This window comes from Gymnoscopelus braueri, assembly GCF_963280865.1.
Source record: "Gymnoscopelus braueri genome assembly, chromosome: 15".
NCBI classification, from domain to species: Eukaryota; Metazoa; Chordata; class Actinopteri; order Myctophiformes; family Myctophidae; genus Gymnoscopelus; species Gymnoscopelus braueri.
This window is the reverse complement of record NC_137620.1, coordinates 24,817,810-24,841,409: the sequence shown is the minus strand read 5'-3', so window position 1 is coordinate 24,841,409 and position 23,600 is coordinate 24,817,810. Positions and strand designations below refer to the sequence as shown.

The 23,600-nt window shown below is 40.8% G+C and overlaps 1 protein-coding gene across 2 annotated transcripts; it reads left to right on the top strand.

Moving 5' to 3' along the window:
* Window positions 1-4,597: 4,597 nt before the first annotated feature.
* LOC308101890 (pyridine nucleotide-disulfide oxidoreductase domain-containing protein 1-like) lies at window positions 4,598-22,160 on the top strand. 2 transcript variants are annotated; one of them, XM_080451424.1, is made up of 13 exons: window positions 4,598-4,757; window positions 5,796-5,876; window positions 6,652-6,771; window positions 11,267-11,395; window positions 11,780-11,853; window positions 12,605-12,801; window positions 14,842-14,936; window positions 15,282-15,369; window positions 16,602-16,714; window positions 16,953-17,075; window positions 18,001-18,138; window positions 21,444-21,533; window positions 21,679-22,160. In XM_080451424.1, the coding sequence occupies exons 1-13, from the start codon at window positions 4,680-4,682 to the stop codon at window positions 21,835-21,837; spliced, it is 1,485 nt and encodes a 494-aa protein (XP_080307550.1). In that variant the 5' UTR covers window positions 4,598-4,679; the 3' UTR covers window positions 21,838-22,160. The 2 variants fall into 2 exon arrangements, with proteins under 2 accessions (XP_080307550.1, XP_080307549.1); XM_080451423.1 differs by having other exon boundaries at window positions 4,598-4,769.
* The last annotated feature ends 1,440 nt before the right edge of the window (window positions 22,161-23,600 follow it).

The window sequence follows — 23,600 nt, the reverse complement described above, 5'->3', positions numbered from 1 at the left end:
AAGGGAAGGCCTGTTTAGAATCAGAATGGGGTCTAAATAGATCCAGCCTTCCTCCCCAAGTCAATAATATAGCTCTTTGGTTTTACTTACATCACCTCTGATTCTGTAATGAAACAAACCGAGGTCTTCTGGTGAGTCTGTTTTATAAGCAGTAGGGGATTTCCATTTCTATTTACCTGTTCACCAAGACATGTGGCTGAATAGAGTTAGATACTCAGGAGTGAAACAACAAACATATATGGTCTCCCCTCAAGGTTGGTGTGTAAATTGTAACGGGTCTTTACAAACTAAATGTCTAACTAAATATTATGCAATATCACAGGCTCAAAAACATTCATAATCAATTATGTTAAAGTTATTTGTCTATAGTCTGTAGTCTAAGTTGTCTAATGCCAGGCTTCTTTCTCACTAGTGGGACAAAACAAACGTTTTTTTTATTAGGATGACTAGAGGTACTATAGATAATGACACTGAACATGAAATATAACTAATCGGAAATTAAGTTAGCTATGCTTATCAAAAAAAAAAAAAAAAAGGCATATGGGCAATGCTCCAACATTTAATAGATCCTATATTATAATTTGTCAAAGCTCTCAAAACAACTCCGGAAGAGTTCCACAGTAGGATACTTAGCAAGTTATTTTTAATGCGAAAATAAAAAAAGTTATGAAATGTTTCATATCCCTGTTTAGAATGAAATGTTGTTGCAGGTGTCATATGAGGCAGTGTAATGAAAATGAAGAGGGGTATATGACGCACAACATGAACCCTTGTCATCATGACTCGATCCCCTTAACCCCCGGCAAGAATGCTTGTCCGGAAATAGCATGAAAGACGACTTTTGCTGATGGCTCCAAAAAAACATAACAGCCATTATCTACCAAACAGAATGATGAATGGGGACGAGTCAACACCAGTGTTAATCACTTAATGTAAAATCACATTATGTACCTGCAGTACTTCAACTGCTGTCATTCAAATTGCTGCGTGTTGTTTATCCACTGCAGTAATGATGGCTGATGAATGTTTTTGATGAAAATGTTCTCGTTTACAGTCCTGCTAAAGTGGAACGAGCATGAACAAAAAATGGGGCTTATCATTTAAAGCGGCACTATGTAACTTTTTTTTATTAATACATTTAAATGTTGTCCAATCTGTATGGTAGAGTATGTTTATACAAAATAACTTATATCGAGGTGGTTGTATTTTGTCTCCCTGCTCTTCTATTGAGACATTTAGATCAAAGGTCATGTCTCACCTAGACACAGGATCTGACATGAATTTTGACCTAATGGTCAAGATTACATTTATCCCCTGAGCAAACAGACAGGCTCTATTAGCTCAATGGTAAAAATGTCAGCACTTGCGCAAGAAACCATGTTCCATTCCGGGTTAGAAGATGAAAGTTACATAGTGCAGCTATGAAAGCAGGTAATGCAGGATAAAACACATCTAGTGTTGGTGATTCTATTCCAAATGTATGATGGAATAGAATCCTTACAGTTATGAATAGAAGCTCATTTAATAGTTTAATATGACACAGATGATTGGCCTTGAAAGAAGAATACTAACTTGTCAGGACCTAATGTAACATGTTGAACATTACGTATGGAGTCAAGAATAGTTGAATATATAGTAGCCAGTATTAGTAGGGGGTACTAAGCACAAAAAATGGCCAAATCGTTACGCGGCGGATAAAAGCACCAAATTTGGTACACGCACTCTTTAGGATGTATCTCATCATCTCAGAAGGGGTGCCCAAAAATTTGGACCCATTAAAGGGTTTTTTAAAGGAAAAATTAAAAATGGCCGCCAGAAATGACCCATGATTCCTAAAAGTTGATATAATTCTGACATTTTGGCTGATTGTGCTAAATATAACTTTTACATTTATAGTAAATAGACTGATATTAAAAGATTTGGCAAAAATAACCCATGAAAAATGTCTTAAATATTTTTTAAACAACTCTAAATGCCCAAAATTGTCTTTAAAACCACTCTGAATAAGATGACCTTCCACATTAATCCTTTTCTAAGTGATATATTGTCAATGCCAAATATACTTAATTGTTTTCTAAAACTTTTAAAAGACCCTATGAATGATTACCAATACATAATATATTGTACAAATCTTCATATGACCAGAGATCAAGCCCTCTATTGGGGCACAACTCCATAGCGTTTTAATGCCCCAAAAATGTAGGAGAGTGTGGGAGCAGACAGGTTCTCGTGCTTGGAGTGTGGGAGCAGACAGGTTCTCGTGCTTGAAATTAAACAAAGTTGCAACCTTGTGCGGGAAAGCAGAAGATCAAAGACACACACACTAGCACCCCCCCCCCCCCTTAAAAACGGTCTGGGGGGCTCACAAAAGCCTGAGTAGACGATAAAATGACCCAAAGTTTTTTTGAAAGTGAAATATCCCTTTAACATGTTGTCCCTGCTACCTGCATGTCACACAGTTAACATGTTGTCCCTGCTACCTTCATGTCACACAACAGTTAACATGTTGTCCCTGCTACCTGTATGTCACACAACAGTTAAGATGTTGTCCCTGCTACCACTAAGTGACTGTCACTTCCTGTCACTTCCTGTTTCAGATTATTTTGGGCACCCCTTCTAGGATGTGTTAGGATGACCCAAGGGACATATGTGCCAAATTGTATGCTTTTTGGAGATTCTATAGGCTTTTTGAGTCAATCGCCAGCACTGTAGGCGGCCATTTTCAATTTAGTCAATAACTCACTTCCTGTTGAAGACTTTTTTGGGCACCCCTTCTAGGATGTCTTAGGATGACCCAAGGGACATGTGTGACACATTTTATACTTTTTGGAGATTCTTTAGTTGTCTTTTGAGTCAATCGACAACACTAGGCGGCCATTTTCAATTTGGTCAATAACTCACTTCCTGTTTCAGATTTTTTTGGGCACCCCTTCTAGGATGTCATAGGATGACCCAAGGGACATGTGTGCCACATTTTATGCTTTTTGGAGATTATTTTGGTGTCTTTTGAGTCAACGGTCAACAGTTTAGGTGGCCATTTTGGATTTTGTCCATAACTCACTTCCTGTTTAAGATTTTTTTGGGCACCCCTTCTAGGATGTTTTAGGATGACCCACGGGACATCTGTATCAAATTTCATGCTTTTATCCGCCGCGTAACGATTTTTCACTTAGTACCCCCTACTATATATAGTTCGTTTGTCAACAAAATGTGTATTTAAAGTGAAATACTATACAGTGAAAGGAAAGGGGCAGTTCTCTCACCAACACCCGGTTTCCTGGCTGCTAACTGTATACCTATGTACAGTACTTGAATTCAAAGAGGAAGTGAGTTTGATTCTGATCAGGTAACTGCGATATATTATAACTCTATGGGTAACTGTGTGTGCAGAACAGATTATGGCAATTCTCTTGTGCACTCACAATGCGTAGTAGAGGAAGTTAATCACAAATTTTAATTTCAAATGACCTAGTCTTAATCTACTCCTTTGGCTTCTCTCCTGGTTGACCATCTCTTAGTCAACATTGTGGCCTACATGTGTATCCCTTTTGTTTTCCTGTCTCATTCCTGTCATTGTTTTGTAAACTGTTGGCAAATTAATGTGGTGTATCTGACACAGCAATATTTTAATTGATAATCATTTCCTTCAATCAATGCCTGCTTAACCACTTCATCTGTTTCATAATTCCCCATGCGTTGCAGAGCCCCCCCCCCCCCCCCAAAATAAATAAATAACTATAGCCATTTAGCTCATTTGTTTAGAAAAACACCCTAATTGACTATGATTCATACATAGGCCTATGGACTTCCAATGAATACAAGAGAGCTTGGTAAATGTGTGAAGTGGACCCAACTGGGCACTTGTATGAATTGGGTTCTGTGTACATCTGTATCTTTGTCTTAAGCATTAAGTTTAATCAGTCAGTCAGTCAGTCAGTCAGTCAGTCAGTCAGTCAGTCTGTCTGTCTGTCTGTCTGTCTGTCTGTCTGTCTGTCTGTCTGTCTGTCTGTCTGTCTGCTATTATGTATTCTTGACACACAGCATATATTAGGAACCACTATGGCAGGCAAATGCATCTCATGTAAACATGTTGTACAGTGAATGCAGGGTTTCATTTTATTTTCATTGGAGGATGATTGGCACTAATGCACACTGAGCCTCATATTTGTTCATGAATGATTCATGGGTTCTAAAATGTAAAGGCCCAGTTCTCCCCCAATAGTGCCCAGTTCTCCCAAAAATCCAGTAGCCTGCCAGTTCTCTCAAGTGTTCAGTTCTATCGAGAAAAAAAAGCCCAAATCTCTCAACTGCCCAGTTGTTCGGTTAGCCTCTGCCTTCCAGTCCATACTCTATTCCATCAGGTGTTCAACAGGATTATTCACATTCTTTCTTACAAGAGAGGCTGAAATGTAGCTGTATAAAACACATGCAGGGAACAAAAATCTAAAGGGGGTATTTATTCGCGACCCATAAAAGTTGGTCCCCGACGAAACAGTGCTCTACATCAACAGTAGATGGCAGTAATGCTGCATAAGGATCTCCGTCATTAGAAGATGACCCCTGCGAGTTGCCGTAGACAAAATGTCATGATGATCATGAACTCAACATAAACACTTTACAGATCACTTTTATAGTCTCTGGAGCATGCCTTGGTAGCTGTGAAGCTAATAGTTAACACAATGGCAGATGAAAAGCAGAACATGTATCAGTTTGTGGTCGTAGGAGGTGGCATCGCAGGCGTAACATGCACTGAGCAGGTGAAACAGTCTGTATGAATTAATTATTGGTTATTATTATTACCTTGTGGTCCGTAAAGGCAAAGGCAATGGCTTGTTAGTGTATAAGAGTAGAGTTCTCCTTCTAACGCTATGGACCAGAGCTATGTTGGGGTTATGGATTGTTGGACTTTGTCTCTGATTAGCTATATTCTAATTCTGATGACGTTTGGTCACTCATACATTTCGCTCTAACTGATCATCTGTCAACGTTAGGTCACCAATGTCGCTGTAACAACAGTTGCTGAAATTGTTTCCATCCAGTCAGTGGTGTAAAGTTAGCCTGGTAAACCATCCCTCCGGAAATTTCATTTCTATTTGATTCACTCCTGGAATCAAATAGAAATGAGATTTCCGGAGGGAGGGTTTACCAGGCTAGTGTAAAGTAACTAACTACATTTACTCAAGTACTGGTACAATTTTGAGGATTTCCAATTTTCAATACTTTATACTTCTACTCCACTACATCTCAGGGGCAAATATTGTGCTTTTACTCCACTACAATAATTTGAAGACTTCAGTTACTAGTTATTTTGTAGATTTTGATTATTATTACAAAACATACATTAACCACTTCAGCCATACATACATTTCGGCCATTTGAAAATAGTTGCATCAGCTTAGATCTGCTATTTTCAAAAGATTTGTGCGTGTGAAACGAAACATTCTGCTTAATACTTTCTACCTTTGGTACTTTAAGTACATTTTGATACCAATGCTTTTATACTTTTACTCAAGTACATTTTGAATTCTGGACTTTTACTTGTAACAAGAGTATTTCTACATTGCTAGCCTGGTAAACCCTCCCTCCGGAAATCTCATTTCCATTTGATTCACTCCTGGAATCAAATGGAAATGAGATTTCCGGAGGGAGGGTTTACCAGGCTACTACATTGCAGCATTGATACTTTTACTTAAATAAAACATGTGAGTACTTTTTCCACCACTGCTGATAACGTTAGGTCACCTATGTCGCTGTAACAACTGTTGCTGATCAAATTGTTTCCATGTGACTGGCAGCTGCTGTCCCGGTTTCCATCTGCTGGCATTGCTCTGGTCACGGCAGCACCTCAAATCAAAACGGTGGAGAACTTCAAGCAGGTGAGGAGGATGATGATGATGGTCTGGTGGTGGTCACTGATGATCCCGATCCACACTAAAACATGTCTATTCATCATAGCACTTGAGTTGGAGGTCAAGTATGTTTATTATTTAGACCTGATGAAGACCATTTGCGGTCGAAACGTTGCCTAACTATAATACAAATGTTCTACTGGGAGCTTAAACGGTGTGCAGACTTCCCCTCTTTCCCTATTATTTAGCCCTGCTCATCCACCAATCTTAAAAACTAGACACAAAAAAACAAACAAACAAAAAACTCTACAACTGACTCATCAAGCATACATGTCACTACACATGATATCAGTTCCTTGCTGTAACACTGGGTAACTGTTCATATCACATTTCTTGGAGTGGTATTTTGATTGATTGAATACTTTATTTAGTCAGAAATGTAAACGGCACAAGGTACAGTCAGACATTAAGGCTAAAAGGATAACACAAAAAAGTCCTGGGGACTTGTTTCCATTGTGGTCCTATGTATTCTATTAATCAACATAGCATAAAAAATAACACACTAATACATGTCATCTACAAGTACACTAAATGTACAAAGGAGAAAAGGCAAACACGTCAGCAGTGAATGAAATTTGCATTTACCTCCCCTTGTGGTCTCCTGATAGATAGTTTCTCAGGCTAGTTTTGAATGAACAATATATAACATCAGCCTTTTGATTTCATTTGAATTGTGTAAGAGAGAATTGAATGGCCGTTGAGTATTCACAATAGACAAAACCACTTGTTTGTTTGTTGTCAGGTTTCCAGGACGCTGGAAGAGTTTGACGTTGCTGAATGTCCATCCAGTGTTCTGGAGGAGAAATATCCCAACCTTACTGTAATCCAATCTGCTGTCATAGCCCTCCACGCACGCAACCATGTGAGTAGCTTTTCATTCATGGAGGATAGTCAATGCCATGTTCCTATTGAACATTTCCCCTCAGAGATCAATAGAATATTTCTATTCTATTCTATTCTATTCTATTCTATTCAATTCAGTGTGGACGGTGGGTGCTAGTTAATGCCATGTTCCTATTAAGCTTTTATTATAATCTTTGCAGACAGCTGTGCCAAATGCTTCTTATGTTAAAACAATGGTATGTTATATTGATAACGTTAAAGTCTGTTGTTTTTGTTTTCAAAGTTAAAGGTAGGGTAAGTGATATTATTTTGTTATTCTTTTTCTTTTGGTTAAAAATTAAAGTACTATATTCTGACAGTAATCATTGCTACAGAGCGTTTGTTCGGTCACAGGGGTCTCTCCAGCTCTTTAGTAAACAGAATATAGTACATTTAAGCCAATCAGTTGAGAGCACTGAAAATGCCATTTCTGTTTAGAGAATAGCTGGAGAGACATGGGAGACTCCTTTTACTGAACAAACACTCTATAGCAATGAGTACTATCACAATACAGAGCTATTTAACACTTATTTTAACCAAAGTAAATGACTTACCCTACCTTTTTAAGCCATGTCTTCCTACTTGTTATCCTATGGTAAACAATTGATCAATAATACACAATAATAATAGTCCTAATATAAGGTCCTTTTTGTTTACACTGCAGACTGTTGTCTTTACCTTAATATAAAAATCTATGTTTTTATGCTATGGTGTTTCATGTCTGCTGTTGTCCTGTACTGTCTGTATGTTTTAAACCACTACTCTGGCTGTAAACCCAATTGCCCTTCTGGGACATTAATAAACTTGAACCTTGAACCTTGAACCTAGAGTAACGAGCAATTTACCTGAGACACTTGCAAGGAGAATTAACATATAACATAAGTAATACTGGCCAATGTGACAATATAATAGTAAAAAAGTTGCATTTATGCAGGCCTAGTTGAAGTGTTATTGTTATTGTGTTTTAAACATGTTGGGTTCAGATTTTTACATCCATGATGGAATGATGCATCCGGTATGTGAAGTTCTACACCTGACAGAAGCGACAAATGTTATCAGAACCCATGTGTTTGATGCCACTAGGAAAATATGGTCCAGGTTGAAAAACCAAAACAAACCACTTACTTTCCTTTAAAGGCTGGTATTTCCTTCTAATGTATATTAGTACAACTCCTAGTGATGAACCTGTATGACTGTGTTACTATTTAGTACATATTTGTGAATAATCCTACATACTGTAGTACTGACTGTCATGCAACACATTTCATCATAGCCACAGTAGGGTCCATTATTACCCGATTATTATCTGTCCACTACTGCCACCCTGTGGACGTTTGATTGCACTATGCAACTGCTGTTCAGAGCTACGCCACACATTCTGATGAAATGGTTGCTGTTGTATGAGTTCCAGACCTACTTTGCAGTTTTCTATACATCTTTACAGTTTTTATCGTTACTTTCATTAGTTATCTGCACTCACATATAGGCCAACACTTTTAGACATTACATTGTCGATTGCTCACCATATACCAACACTTTCTGACTCAAACACTCTTCTTGAGAACATTTTTATGTTGATATCGTTTTGATTTGATATGTTTTTTCCCCCTTTGATCCACACTGCACACAGCGCTTATTTGCCATATCCCAAATCCCACGTGATATCTAGTCCCATGTTGTAGCGGACCCAGCTGGACATAAAGGAGTTGAAGCTCGACTGATGAGTTTACCATTTTATTTGTATTCCCAACGTGAAAACTAGAACAAAAAACATACAATACATACATCAAAAGTCAATTAATAACATCAATAAACCTAACAAAAACATATCTAAAACTTCATATAAACTCCTAAACATTATGAATACATTGTACCTTATCCTATACATAGCCTACATTATCCATACCAGTAGACAGACGACAACAGTACCAAGAAAACGTATACAATAATACCTTTTTCCCCTTCCAGCTAGGTGCTATAGGCAGAGTTCTGTAACTGTCAGTCCTTTCCTTGACCATCCTTTCAGGTCTATAGTCCGTCCTTCCTTGACCATCCTTCCAGGTCCTTTAAACAAACATTTTCTCCTGCCATGCTGTCACTGCTAGGTTTAAATAGCCCCCTTTCAGGAAGCCAGCCGCCCTGACTTCCGTGTTCCGGCTAGAGCCTTCAAAATAAAGGTTTGGCCGTACCAGGGTCTGTTACACTCCCACCAAATCATACAGTGATTTTAAAACAGTTAAAACATTACAAATGATTTACACATCAAAATCACGTGACCCCAGACGCATTTAAAATTCTTAGACTAGGTAACAGTGACCTGTACCATTGTTCTCCCACCTTGAGTCCTTCTCCCACCTTGACCAGGTTTCCCTCCTGGTGTTTAGGCAGGGAAGCCTGTGCTTCATCTGGTTGTCCTCGTCGCAGTGGCACTCCTCTAGCCCCCCGTTCCGCCTCTACTGCAGCAGCCGGGGCATCTTCCTTGGCGTCCTTCTTGTAAGCCACCAGAGCCACTGCTTTTGGGGCCTGGCCCTCTGGACTCCGAACAACAGCCTGGACTTGATTCTGAGGGACGGCATGAGTCTCGGCCCCTCCGACCTGCGGAGCATCAGCTTCAACTGAAGGTGCCTTGGGATCTGAGCCCAGGCCAGCTGCACCCTGCTGGGCTGAGTCTTTGGGCTTCACTGCTGCTCCCTCCATCACCTGGTCTATGGGCTTCACTGCTGCTCCCTCAATCACCTCCAGGTGTTTCTTGATGCCCTTTTCTTCCAGAGCACCCTGGCCTGATCGTTTCTCTTGGATCTCCTTGTGTTGCTCCTCTATAACAACCAGGAGTTTCTCCCGCTGGTCCAGGAGTCTTTTCTGCTGCTCCTCTTGCTCCATCCGTGCCTTATCCTCCGCTTCCCTTGCGGTGAGCTCTGCTGCTGCCTCAGATGAGGGTGTGGAGTGAAAAGAATCATAACTAAACCGTTCATGAAAATATGGCACTTCCATTCCATTACATTTTCCATCTACCATACCCTCATGAACAATTTAAAAAATATCATTCGATATAGATTCACATGCATCCACTTTCCACCGTAGACCATTTTCTGGTGTGATGCATTTTCGGATTTCAGAATACCATTTAGAAATGTCCTTACTTTTCTCCAATGTGTCCATGACAAGTTTTGGGTCACTCTCAGCAACATTGGACTTTAACTGTTTCTTTGTTACTCGTACCAGGACCTTCCACTGGTCAAATAGGCAGAGAAGCTCTTTTACTTTTTTCTCAATCCCTGAGTCTGTATGGATATCTGACTCCTTAACCATCATGCTTATGTCTGGCATTTTGCATTCAAATTACAGTGATAGTTTAAGTTACAGGGTAAAGGTATAAATAAATGAAGGACCGTGAATAACCATAAACAAAGACAATAAAACCAAAATGCACCTTAGAAAACTGTATTACAAACAACACTGTAGAACATTAAAAAGGAACTCATATATGCCTTTAACCAATTTGCATTTAAACCATACTGAATTTCAGCAGCCCTTATACGCACTTATGAGCTACTGAGAGAGTGCAATATCCATAGAAGTCCTTATTTTTCGTTTTGTGCCTACTTTGTGAATGTTCAGTCATGTATCAGTTGTGTTTGTGTTCATGCAATTGTTCACCAGCTCCATGCGACTGCGATAGTGTAGTAGAGTCTTGATGCCTCAGAGAAGTCCATTTTATTGCACCATTTTATTGCAGGTCTAGGCCCTTTGGGTGAAGTTTCTAGTCGGTAGATGTAGAGAAGATGGGTGAAGTTTTCACTAGGTAGATGTAGAGAAGATGGGTGAAGTTTTCACTGTAGCGGACCCAGCTGGACATAAAGGAGTTGAAGCTCGACTGATGAGTTTACCATTTTATTTGTATTCCCAACGTGAAAACTAGAACAAAAAACATACAATACATACATCAAAAGTCAATTCATAAACATCATTGCATCAATAAACCTAACAAAAACATATCTAAAACTTCATATAAACTCCTAAACATTATGAATACATTGTACCTTATCCTATACATAGCCTACATTATCCATACCATTAGACAGAGCATAAACAACTATAAGAAAACAATAAAACTCAATGAAGTATCCACAGTGACAACAACAGTACCAAGAAAACATATACAATAATACCTTTTTCCCCTTCCAGCTAGGTGCTATAGGCAGAGTTCTGTAACTGTCAGTCCTTTCCTTGACCATCCTTTCAGGTCTATAGTCCGTCCTTCCTTGACCATCCTTCCAGGTCCTTTAAACAAACATTTTCTCCTGCCATGCTGTCACTGCTAGGTTTAAATAGCCCCCTTTCAGGAAGCCAGCCGCCCTGACTTCCGTGTTCCGGCTGGAGCCTTCAAAATAAAGGTTTGGCCGTACCAGGGTCTGTTACACATGTCACTATATTGATATAATGTCAATCCTAATTGAACTTGTCTTGATTGTCAGACACTACAGACCTTGGATGGACTGGAGGTGGGTTATGAGAAGCTGTGCATCTGCAGTGGGGCCAGACCAAAACTCCTGACCAAGGACAACCCTTTTGTGCTGGGGATACGGGACACAGACAGTGCTCAGGTAGGACACAACATCCCTCGCCTCTGTTACCCCTAGCCCAGACAACCAAGTGTCTCTTCCGATATACACTTGATGTATCCTCCTCTCTGGAGGTGGTTATGTCATAATAACATACATACAGTATATTAAGAATTAGAGTAGAATTGTGTGTGTGTGTGTGTGTGTGTGTGTGTGTGTGTGTGTGTGTGTGTGTGTGTGTGTGTGTGTGTGTGTGTGTGTGTGTGTGTGTGTGTGTGTGTGTGTGTGTGTGTGTGTGTGTGTGTGTGTGTGTGTGTGTGTGTGTGTGTGTGTGTGTGTGTGTGTGTGTGTGTGTGTGTGTGTGTAAATACTTGACAGCTATAAGAAAAATTATGTGAATGCTTTCCAATTCCATTGTGCTTGCAGGAGTTTCAGAAGCGGCTATCCAAGGCAAAGAGGATTGTGGTTGTGGGAAATGGAGGGATTGCCTTGGAATTAGTGTGAGTGTACCTAAAGCCTGATTCATACTCAGTTGTGTCGCATATTTTTTATCACATTTTCTCAATATTTAAACTATCATAATAGTGCGTAGTGGTATATTTATTTTGCTTTATGGACCATAACAATGTATATTATGGTATACCATTAATTTCTCATAAGTTCAGTGAAATATTCTTTAAAAGGAGAACAAACCTAGCCTGGTATCCAGCCTGCTTCGCTACGTTCGGCGGACTTTTTTTTCTCTCTTCGCTTCTCAGTCTGGAAAGCCTCCTATCTCCAAGGGAGGCGGGACATGCCAAAAGGTTCGAATCGAACCTGGGGCTTCTGATTGGTCTGTGGTGCGGGGCGGGACCAAAAAAACAGTGTGATCGTTGTGATTCGTCATTCGTTTGAACAACATCCAATCAGCAACGACGTTGCCCAACGTAAATATGTAGTTCCAGTGTAGTTCTGCAAAACCTCCCAATGGGAGGCTTTCCAGACTGAGAAGCGAAGAGAGAAAAAAAAGTTCGCCGAACGTAGCGAAGCAGGCTGGATACCAGGCTAGAACAAACCACTGGTATAGTAACTATAGTAACCACTGAAGCTATTAGCTTATTAACTATTAGTTGGCCAACGATGCAATGCGTTGTGTAGATTGGCTGTTATTGTGTTTATACTTTTTTTTTGGCTTTCCACCTATGATGATATGCCCAAAATAGAGACCCCAGGGTTAATGTTGTTCATAGAAAGTGTTGCTGTGTTTTTTAGGTACGAGGTGCAGGGCGTTGAGGTGATCTGGGCTGTGAAGGACAAGGCCATAGGGAACGCCTTCTTTGATGCCGGAGCTGCACAGTTTCTGATCCCCTCACTGGAGGCAGACAGACCAGCGGGGGCCGCTACCTGTAAGAGATCCCGTTACACTACAGAGGAGGCCAGGCCTGGATCTTCACACACCTACACTGCAGGTGTGCACACAGAACCTTCTGCACCTTCCCATAATACCGTGCCCATTGACTACTCCTCTTGGAGGCGTTTAACAATAAACTCAACAAGCCCTTTTTATGAAATTTTATGCGGGCGGCCATAGCTGAGTGGTTAGTGAGCCCGCCTAGGGAGCCAGAGGTCCTGGTTGCCCCAGGTACGATTCCAGGCCACGCCAGCATATGTGTCGATGAAATGAAATTTGTCCCTGAGCAAGACTCTTAACCCCTAATTGCTCACAGGCCCTCATTGGAAACAAGCCCGCAAGGACTTTCATGAACGTCTTGTTAAAAGGAATTATCCTAAATGCTTTGGAATGCAAATCCAAAGTTCTAATCACTCCATGGTAATTTGCTATATCTGTATTTAACACCTTTGAAATTGTATTTGACACTGTAATGTGTGAATGCTTGATTACATTTGAATGAGAAACATGGCTTGTGCCTCACTGAGGATGTTTGTACTCTATACTATATAGGTGGCAGTAAAGTAACTGCAGTGATCAGACAGTGTTACTGTATGGCAATATTTTAGTTTGATCATTGCATAAAAGGATGCTTCATTCTTCACATAAACAAATACATTTAATGGTCGGCTTTAGCTTAGTGATAGAGAGGCTGTTTGGAAGGTTGCTGCCCCCCAGTCCACCCAGCCTGTGTGTTGAAGTGTCCTTGAGCAAGGCACCTAACCCCTAACTGCTCCCCAGGCACTGTATTTATGAGTCTGTCCAGGAATTGTGCTTGTCCATTTATTTGTGATAGTTTAACATGCTGGCTAGAATTCTGGAAAGTTTTGATTTTAAATTTAATTATTGAATAGTTGCAGTTTAAATGTGCCTGTCCATTATGGACACAAAGTCAGTGGTGACTTTGTCAAGTTCAATTTAATCAGAAGAGCCCTAGCGGCCCTATTCTGGGCATGTCATAATGATAGGCAAACAGTCTGTGAAAATAGGTGAAGATTCTGCCAAAAACATCCGATCTACATGCTCACAATGCATCGCAACTATAGATCGGATATTTTCGGCAAAGATATTTTGTGTAGAGGGAAAAAGAGGCGGGACTAAGTATAGACCATGGGAGACCCCAGTCAGCAACCGATTTTAAGTGGTTAAACAAGGGGGGCATTTATGTAACACAGATGGAGTACTGTTTTTTTAAGCATCTCACACTAGGAATTCAATAGGAATGGAGAGCATTTAATGCTCAGCATCTTATAGTGCCTTTTTTCATAGTGCTTTACGATTCACACACGGCAACGGTGGAGATAACTGTACTTCAACGCGATGCCAGGAGGAGCCACAGATCAAACCATCTGGCTCCCAGACGGCTGAGCCATTTCCCTGCATTCGCACTATTGATTTCACTGCAAACTGCATTGGGAAACATTACAGTACAGTAAAGGTGCCATGTATTATAGCAGTTGATGATAAATGGGCCCATGAATGTGGTGTCACGTTGTTACATCCGATCTACTTTGGTCACAATGTGAAGCTAATGACTATTTTCCCTGAAATGCACTGATTTAACTGCAGTACCTTTAACCACTTAAAGGATAGACGTATACCCTTATACAGGTTGACTGGGATCCATCTACACCAAATCCTTTCGCCAAAAATAGCAGATCTGCAAGCTCACAACATGTCGCGCTGGGACGTGTTGTGAGCTTGTAGATATGCTCTTTTCTGCTAATGTTCGCTTATTATGACATGCACAAGATTGAGGTGCTAGAGTTCATGTGGTTAACATGCAAAGTCCTCTGAGATCAAAGCGGGTCGATGCCTATTCGCAAAATATTATGGGAATACAGTACAACAGAAATCTGGTCGATATGGACCAGATTTCTGTTGTACTGTATCTATTCTGCTGTATTCTCCTCTGATCTGCTCTACTCTGTCATACATTCTTAATCAGAAAACATACCTAAGATTCTGTTTGTTTGTTCTGTTTTTTCACATACTGTACTAACTAATGCGTGTGTGTGTGTGTGTGTGCGACTGTGCGTGTGCATGTTTGTGTATGTAGGAGACAGACGAGAGAGTGGTCCTGGCTCTGCAGAGCCTGGCAGTGCTCTGGGACCAGACTGGCATGAAGGCATCACTCTGAGAGGAGCACAAGAGGTGATGATTTGTTGAGTATAGTGTTGCTGTTGTGCAGAAACCTTGTACAGTATCTCCATGTTTTGTATTTTTGCCCTATCTTATACTTTGTCTATTGACAAAATGAGTGAAAATAGTCAATCTACAAGCTTACAGTAAGCTTGCTTACAGTAACTGTGGCGGTCACAAATTCCATAGTTGGGAAGTGGAAAGGACTGTGAGCAAACAAGACGAGAAACATAATTAGAGTATTATTGCATTATCTTTATTAAATCTATGTGATATCCTACAAATACGTTTTATGTATAGTGGGTGCTTGAGTAAGGATCTTCATTCTACATCTTCTCTCTTATGTGTTGTCCCCAGGGTCCCCACAGAGTGTCTATGGAGTATGAGTGTGAAGTGGACAAGATCTACACACACAAGGAGCTGGAAACACCTGCATGTGAGAAAGGTGTGGTCATTTTGCGACTCTGATGTTGGCATTCTTGTAACTTTAAAGTTGATATTCTGAACTTTTCTAGGGAATTTAATGTTATTTTGACTAATCTGTATGGTAGTATGTTAATACAATAACTAACACAACTGTGGTGGTTGGAGGTGGTCTCCCTGCGCTTCTATTGAGACATTTATACCTGTGGTTGGGTAGGAAAACTAGTGGTTGACAAGTGGTATTGCCTGAAGCTCATAGTCAGGGTTGTTTTGAAAGTGAGTAGGATTTTACACTCCTTTACTCCTTTTGGTAGGATATTCCACATTTTGGTTGCATAGCATGAGAACGAGTTCATTCCCTTTTGTTATGCCAAATCTGGGTTGAACATGAACATGAACAAGTAGCCATTTGCACCTCCCGTGCAAGTGCGTGATCTCGCAAAAAAACAACAACTGGCGGAAAGTCGTGGTGTCGTGTGCTCATAGTGCAAGATCTCCACTACCCAAGTGGGCTTTACATCTTCAGAAATTGAGTCTGATAGAAATCTTTGGGTTTGAATCCCGGCAAGGACATACATCTTAAGGATTGCAGCTTTAATGTCCTGAACTTACGTTTACAGCAGTCAGAGGATTATGGCAGATTGCCTGGAAATGCTTCTGTCTTTGTAGAATCTATGTAGTTGTAATTGTAGAATCTTCAATCAGTTCTAGAATCGCTATATAGCTCTTGTAGAATCTAATTGACTACTTTGTTTTAGTGGATGCTTATAGGCTAATAGCAATTTCATGTCAAAGTATGTTTTTTTATTAACTCATATAGTGCCAATGACGTCTTTTGACGGCCGTTTTCAGTGTGCCATTAGTGCCAATGACGTCTTTTGACGTCTCCTAAAAAAAATTAAGTTAATTCTCCATCCACTTCAATGTTAAAATGTAAACGGAGAAAAAAATGTCTCCGTTTGACCCAAAATGCCTTTGGCATATGGATCAACTATCTTGAAATAAGCCTGGCAGTGAATGAGTTAATAAGTAGCTACATAATATACAAGCAGGATAATACACAGAGTTGGTCAACTTTGCAAAATACACCCTAAGAGAATGATGCAGGAACCTGTCAGGGTTTATTTTGCAACATTGTCCTTGTTGTACATTATCCCATACATATTAAATATAATTAATTTAATTTAGAGGTAGCACATGCAGTTTGCTTAAGAACTGTCTCTCTACCTATTTATGTTTTCTTTCTTTGCATAGGATCCTGGCCAGTCTACGTCCAGCTGACTAATGGGAAGACAATTGGCTGTGACTTCATTGTCAGTGCTACTGGTGTGGTGCCCAACACAGAACCATTTCTCCAAGGCAATAATGTAAGGACATGTATGAATGGTGGTATGGACAACATGATTAGCATGAGCAATTATTCATTACATGAAAATAGAAGTCCTAACACTTGACCAGAAATAATGGAGATACACAGGTTTGAATACGCGTGACGCGTGAGAGGACTTACAACCTGACAGTTGAATTGGGGACAACGTTTGAATGTAAATACACATGCATTGTATCCGCAGAATACTACATGCTTTATTGTTTGCCTGTGTTTAGTTTGTGCTGGCACATGACGGTGGGCTGCGAGTAGATGACCACATGATGACATCACAAACCGACATCTATGCTGCGGGAGACGTGTGCACGGCATGCTGGGAACATAGCCCCCTGTGGCAGCAGGTAGACATTACAACGACATCTCATTGTACAGGACAATGACTGGCAAGCTTCTCTCATTTTAATGACCGGTTCAAGACTTTATTACCACTTAAACCCTATAGAGCATAGCAGTGGCGGCCATTTTGTGGTTCCTGGCCATCCAGGCTCCTGGTGAGTCATGACCATAAAACATTTGATTCTGTGCCGAAATATTTTTGAAACTCGCAAATACATTTTATTTATTAAATATAGTACATAATATAATTAAATATTCAAATATATATTTTTAGATCTCCTATTTTCTGCGAATGTTCACCTATTTTCACCAAATGTTCTCCTATTATGACATGCCCAGAATAGTGACTTCAGGGTTCAAGTGGTTAATGTCAAATATGTTATCCAACCTTTTTTTGTGTGTGTGTGGGTGGGCGGGGGGGGGGGGGGGTGGTGAGACTTGACTTTACTATATTCCATATACAAATTGATTGCTGGGATAAAAGTAAAACTTATTTTACTTTACTATTAAATTCAAAGATAATAATAACAATTTTCGGAAGTAACACATTTGCAATTCTTTGGAACTAAATTCTTAGTTAGCCACTTAAGCCCTATATCATACTTCATCGTACAGTTGCGCCGCTAAAATAGCAGATATACAAGCTTGTGAGATTGTACATCTTTGACCATTTACAAAAATTAAGACATGGCCAAAATAGGGACACCTGTGCGTTGAAAGCGGGTAAAAGTATTCCTCACTTGAGTTCAAGTTATCTAAATTACTGTGTGTGTGTGTGTGTGTGTGTGTGTGTGTGTGTGTGTGTGTGTGTGTGTGTGTGTGTGTGTGTGTGTGTGTGTGTGTGTGTGTGTGTGTGTGTGTGTGTGTGTGTGTGTGTGTGTGTGTGTGTGTGTGTGTGTGTGTGTGTGTGTGTGTGTGTGTTCTGGTTAGATGCGTCTGTGGACCCAGGCCCGTCAGATGGGCTGGTACGTGGGCAGCTGCATGGCAGCACATGTCCTGTCAGAACCAATTGAACTGGACTTCTGCTTCGAGCTCTTCTCACACATCACCAAATTCTTCAGCTATAAGGTACAGTATGATGCGCGCCCAAACCCTGCGGGAAAAATAACTTTGCGCTATGGCAAGCCTTACTTTTAAAATCAACCACACCTCCAGGCGCAAAATAGTCGCACGGCACTGTGACTCTTATGTTTTTGTCTTTTGCGCTGAGGGAAAATATCAATTTGCGCGTTGCGCGGTGGCTCAACCCGGTTAAGTGCGCATAACGCGTCACAGAAGATGGGGCCCAATGTTTTGGACGGACGAACATTGCCATTTTTAGAGCCCTGATGGTTGTGTAAATGCATGTGAAATGCTTGAAAGCTGACTGCTTAAACCGTTTGGTTGTATTGAAATACATCTTAAACCTTTTGGTTGTATTGGTAATACTTAATCCATTAAGACCCGAGGCCTCTACAAATGCCTTCTAAATCAGTACTGTAGGTCTCAGACTTTAAGATTTTCCAAACATGTTCAAAAATGGCAGATGTGCAAGCTTGCTGTGCAAGATGTGCAAGTGACTCGCTGTGAGCTTGTACGTCTGCTATTTTAGAATAGCCAACGCTGAAATCTAAAATGGCACAGATGCTTTTTGGTTGTAATGGTAAAGTTTGAACAAGCTGGTGAGGAAGATGAGTTCCATAGCTGGAGTTGAACTGGACAGTCTAGAGGTGATTGAGGAGGGAGCTGAAAACTGTCCTGTACAACCCCTTCCATCCCCTCTATGATGGTGGGAATGAGGAGCAGATTCAGCCACAGACTCATCCCTCCTCTGCACACCCAAAGCGACTTGGCCAGTCCTTGGCCATCAGACTCCGAGTCCTCAACCAAGCTTGACCCCCAAATGAGAACATTTACCTCTGTCTGTTACTGATTATTGACTTTTGACTGCTCTCTCCTGCACATGGACTCATGTCCAGACTTGTACACAGAGTAGGCCCTACTAGGATGTACACTGACATATGCTTGTTAGGATAGCTGTTGATAGACTGTATACATATTCATTCATACATATATTTATTGTTTGTAGACTATACTGTACATGTACATATATTCCTTCATATATTAATTGCTGATAGACACGTTCATTCATATATTAACGTTCATTCACATATTATAATTGATAGACATTTTCATTCATATATTCTCTGTTGATAGACTGTACATATTTATTGATAGACCATACATTCGTTCAGAGACCCATTATGTATATTTAGTGCTAGAATCTAAGATTATGTTTTGTTTAGACTTTTACTCTTAAAGGAGAATTCTGGACATTTTAAGTGTTATCTTTGATGTGTCGTTACTCACCTACCGACGTAAAAAGTGGCGTTGTTTTTTTCCAGAGATTCCCCTGTCGTCATTTTTTCACCCCCCTCCGTTGTCATAATGGGAGCGCGTGGGTCTCATGATAGTCAAACATGCGCTGAAAGTTCCTGAGAGGCTACCGCTAATGCCGAACGATTTAACACTGGTTGCTTGTTTCTCTCCAGAACCTGGCAACGTGTTGCCAGTGTCGTTCGGCATTAGCGGTAGCCTCTCAGGAACTTTCAGCGCATGTTTGACTATCATGAGACTCTACAATGAGTAGTAGTAGAGAAAAAAATAACTTTGCATCGGTTATAATAGACGAATTTCCCTAAGCCACGCGCTCCCATTATGACAACGGAGGGGGTTGAAAGAATGACGACAGGGGAATCTCTGGAAAAAAACAACGCCACTTTTTACGTCGGTAGGTGAGTAACGACACATCAAAGATAACACTTAAAATGTCCGGAATTCTCCTTTAACTGTGCCACTCCTGTGTTTAAACCTGGTTGCTGTTGCTGAATTTACCTCTGGGGCTACATATTTATCTTAATGTAATGCAGCCAGGTCTGACAATACTACTAGAACATGAACAATTACTTATAACTCAATTTCCAGCCATTCACCATGTTTCTGGAGTATGAAAATGAACATGACACGAACTACAATCTGCATTTTGCGTGGTAAAGCTAAATCTGCATTTTATGCCTGGTATAAAAATAATGTGGGTGAATACTATCTGGATAGAAAACATATGAATGCCAGGTGTATAAGGGGCCAGTGAATATTGACTGCCTGTCTTTCCATAACATTATAAGGGCCCGTACAGACTGCAGGAGATTGGGTCCGATATTGCTGTCGCCGACATTTTTTGGCGCTCGCCGACAAAACCTCCCGATCTGACGCAGATCGGCCTTTGATCTGCGAGATAATGCTCGCTGTGTGTGAAAGGCACCGCGAGACGATATGGCCGCGATTATCCGCTCTGCGACGGCTTTCCGACCGTTTTCAGATAACTACCATGTTAGATATTCAGCTCTGTCTGGGACAGGACAGCAGACAATATCATACAATATGAACGGGGCTGCGACCACCTTGCGAGGAGATGCACGCTACAGCCAATGAGAGCACATTACAGCTCAGTGTGTGTGTGTGTGTGAGTGTGCAGCATGTGCACGTTGTGTCAGAACAGCGTTGCCAGATGTTGCGAGAGAAATAAGCAACCAGGTCTATGAAAACAAGCCCAAGAAAAGGCCACTTGAGCACTTTAAACCTATTTACAAATACATTGGATATTTGAAAATAGCCGATCTACAAGCTCACAACGCGTCGCAGCTATTTTCAAAGAAAAATCTTGAGAAAATTGTGGAATATTTTCCAAATCCACACAAATCTTGTATGGGGGTCTGTGATGGCACAACATATTTACAGAAGGGGGGTCTGCGGACAAATACATATTATGTGTTGTTTAAACCACTGGTTTAAACAACATTAGGAAACAAGGCCAAATAAGCAACTATACAAATAAGCCCAAAAAATGCACCCCGCAACAACCAATATTTACAAGCAACTCTACAGAAAAACAAGCCCAAAGTCGCTTATAATAAGCGGACATGGCAACGCTGTCACTGACCGCTTCTGCACTTGACGTGCGAGAGAGAGAGAAAGAGAGAGAGAAAGAGCGAGAGAGGGGGGAGAGGGAGAGAGGCATATCACGGGATACGTCGATTAAAATGAATTGGAATAAACTCAAATGTATGTATTGGGTCTGACTCTGGAGATAGCATCCTAGTGAACTATCCTACAGTGTGTCAGCCCTTGTCGGGGATCAATCCTGTTGTGAAGACCACAACGATATTATGACAGCCGATTTCAAGAAATAAACTCCTGCAGTGTGTAATGCTTAACGATCAGATAACCCCCCGAGCACTTTAAGGTCCTGCAATGTGTACCTGCCTTAAGTCAACCTGCTGTCCAAACCTACCTGTGTGTCTTAACATCTCTCTCTAATTTTGTCCATACTACAGGTTGTCCTGCTGGGGAAGTTTAATGGCCAGGGGCTGGGGCTAAATCAAGAGCTTCTGGTCCGGTGCACTAAAGGCCAGGAATATGTCAAGGTAACATTGGTGAATTCAGTATCACGTCACATACTCTACTAAATTCACCTATAGATGTTTTTTGTTTTATTTTATGTAAAGGTAACCAGTGCGTTATTATTATTGTATATCACCTATCGAATAATTGCTCTGCTTTTGTTGGCAGGTTGTTTTAAGTGGTGGTAGGATGGTTGGGGCGGTGCTCATCGGAGAGACAGACCTGGAGGAGACGTTTGAGAACCTGATCCTCAACCAGATGGACCTGACACCCTACAAGGATGAGCTGCTCAACCCCAACATCGATATAGAGGACTACTTTGACTGAGTTCCACGGCTGTATTAATGTCAGGCATGGAACACAGAAGAATGCAAATGTACTTCTGCCCAATGAGCCCTTTCTGTGGTGGCCTGGAAGTGCCAAACAACATTTCACACAAAAGAAAGAAAGAAAGAAAGAAAGAAGAAAAGAAGGTTATTGGAAAGAACCTGTTGATAGCCTATACTTGCACTTGCATTCATGTACAACTGTGTGTGTGGACGCCATCTTCAACTAGAAAAGTGCACTCCTCTGAGCATAGATCTCCGCCAGGCAAGGTTGCCTATCAAGGGCTGTGTTAGTCGTGGAGTGCAGCTGTCAGGAGACGAGGAAGCTGCGGGGGTGGGGGGCGGGGGGTTCCAATTTCGGGATGACTGCATTGGGATGTTGCATTGAAGATAATGCAATGTAATGCAGTGGGGGGTGGGGGGGTAGGAATATAGTTTGTACTACAGACGGTGCAACTTTGTGAGTTTGTGGCAGAAGTGAAAGCGCTTTTGGAGGTGTGCTCTTGTCTATTAAGTCCCCTCAACATGAGATTCCAATTTGGGGATGACTGGATGTTGCATTGAAAAATATTCAGCGCAACATCCGGTTTTCATAAGAAATAGGCCCCGCCAACAGTTTTGTGACTAATTACAGGCAAACGATAGGGAGTATGACCACCTTGTTTGACCTTCATTGTCACATAAGAGCATTTGCGCCTGATTTGGTGAAACAAAATAAATCATGTGTCTGCAACTAACAGTGATTTGTAGCATTTGTGATCTAAATGGAATATGAAAACTTTGACTTATACATCTTGATCACATGACTCCAGAGATGTGTACCAATTTGTGTTGTGCAGACAATCTAGTCAGGCACAAATGGGCGGGCCTTCCTTGGCCTACTGGGAGTGTGCGTTAAAGATTTGACGGCAGTTAGACACTGCATGATTTGTAGTATTTTTTTTGCCAAATGTGCCCCTCCCAAAAATATTAAACCGATCATAGCTAATCTGAATGTAATCTGGAGAAAAAAAAAATCACAGATAACACCTTCACTTGAGTCCAGTGATAATGTGTACCAATTTGCATGAGAGTTTGACAAAACCTGTAGGAGTAATGGCAAAAAGTGTGTTTTGAACAAAACGCAACATGGTGGAAAGTCTTGACAGGCAGAAATGGGCCGGGCCTATATGGGTAGGTGTGTCACGATCCAAGGAATCTAGGGAAAATGCATGTTTACATAGGTACAACCTATGTTTCAAGAGTTATAGGCCCAATGAATTTGGGGTAAAGGTTCTTCCTAGGCCTACTGGGAGGCAAAGTTTCACACTAATTGGTCCAGTGGTGCCAGAGATCAGACACACAAACAAACAGATGGATGGACAGGGAGGTAAACAATCTCTTGCCGTCTGGCCTGGCTGAGATAATTAATTTGCAGCTTGGGGTACAATAGGTTGTGGCAGTAGTGGGCTTATTCAAGGTTGGGCAACAGATTGTGGACGTCTTGATATTTACATACTAGTAAATGTATGGTAATTACTTAAAATGAGAAGTTTTGAAAAGGCGATAGTACAGGAAGCAAAATTAAATTGCACAGTGGTGACATCACAATTGGAGCAAGTTGCTATTAAAGTATACGTACTGTATTGAATATTAGGCTTAAGAAAGTTATATTATGCCTAAACGTAAGCCAGACATTTGATATTTGTGTGTCACCAATAAAGAATGGTTGTACCATGTCAGTGACCTTTCCATTAGATTCCTGGTGTTAAAATTCTATGAAAA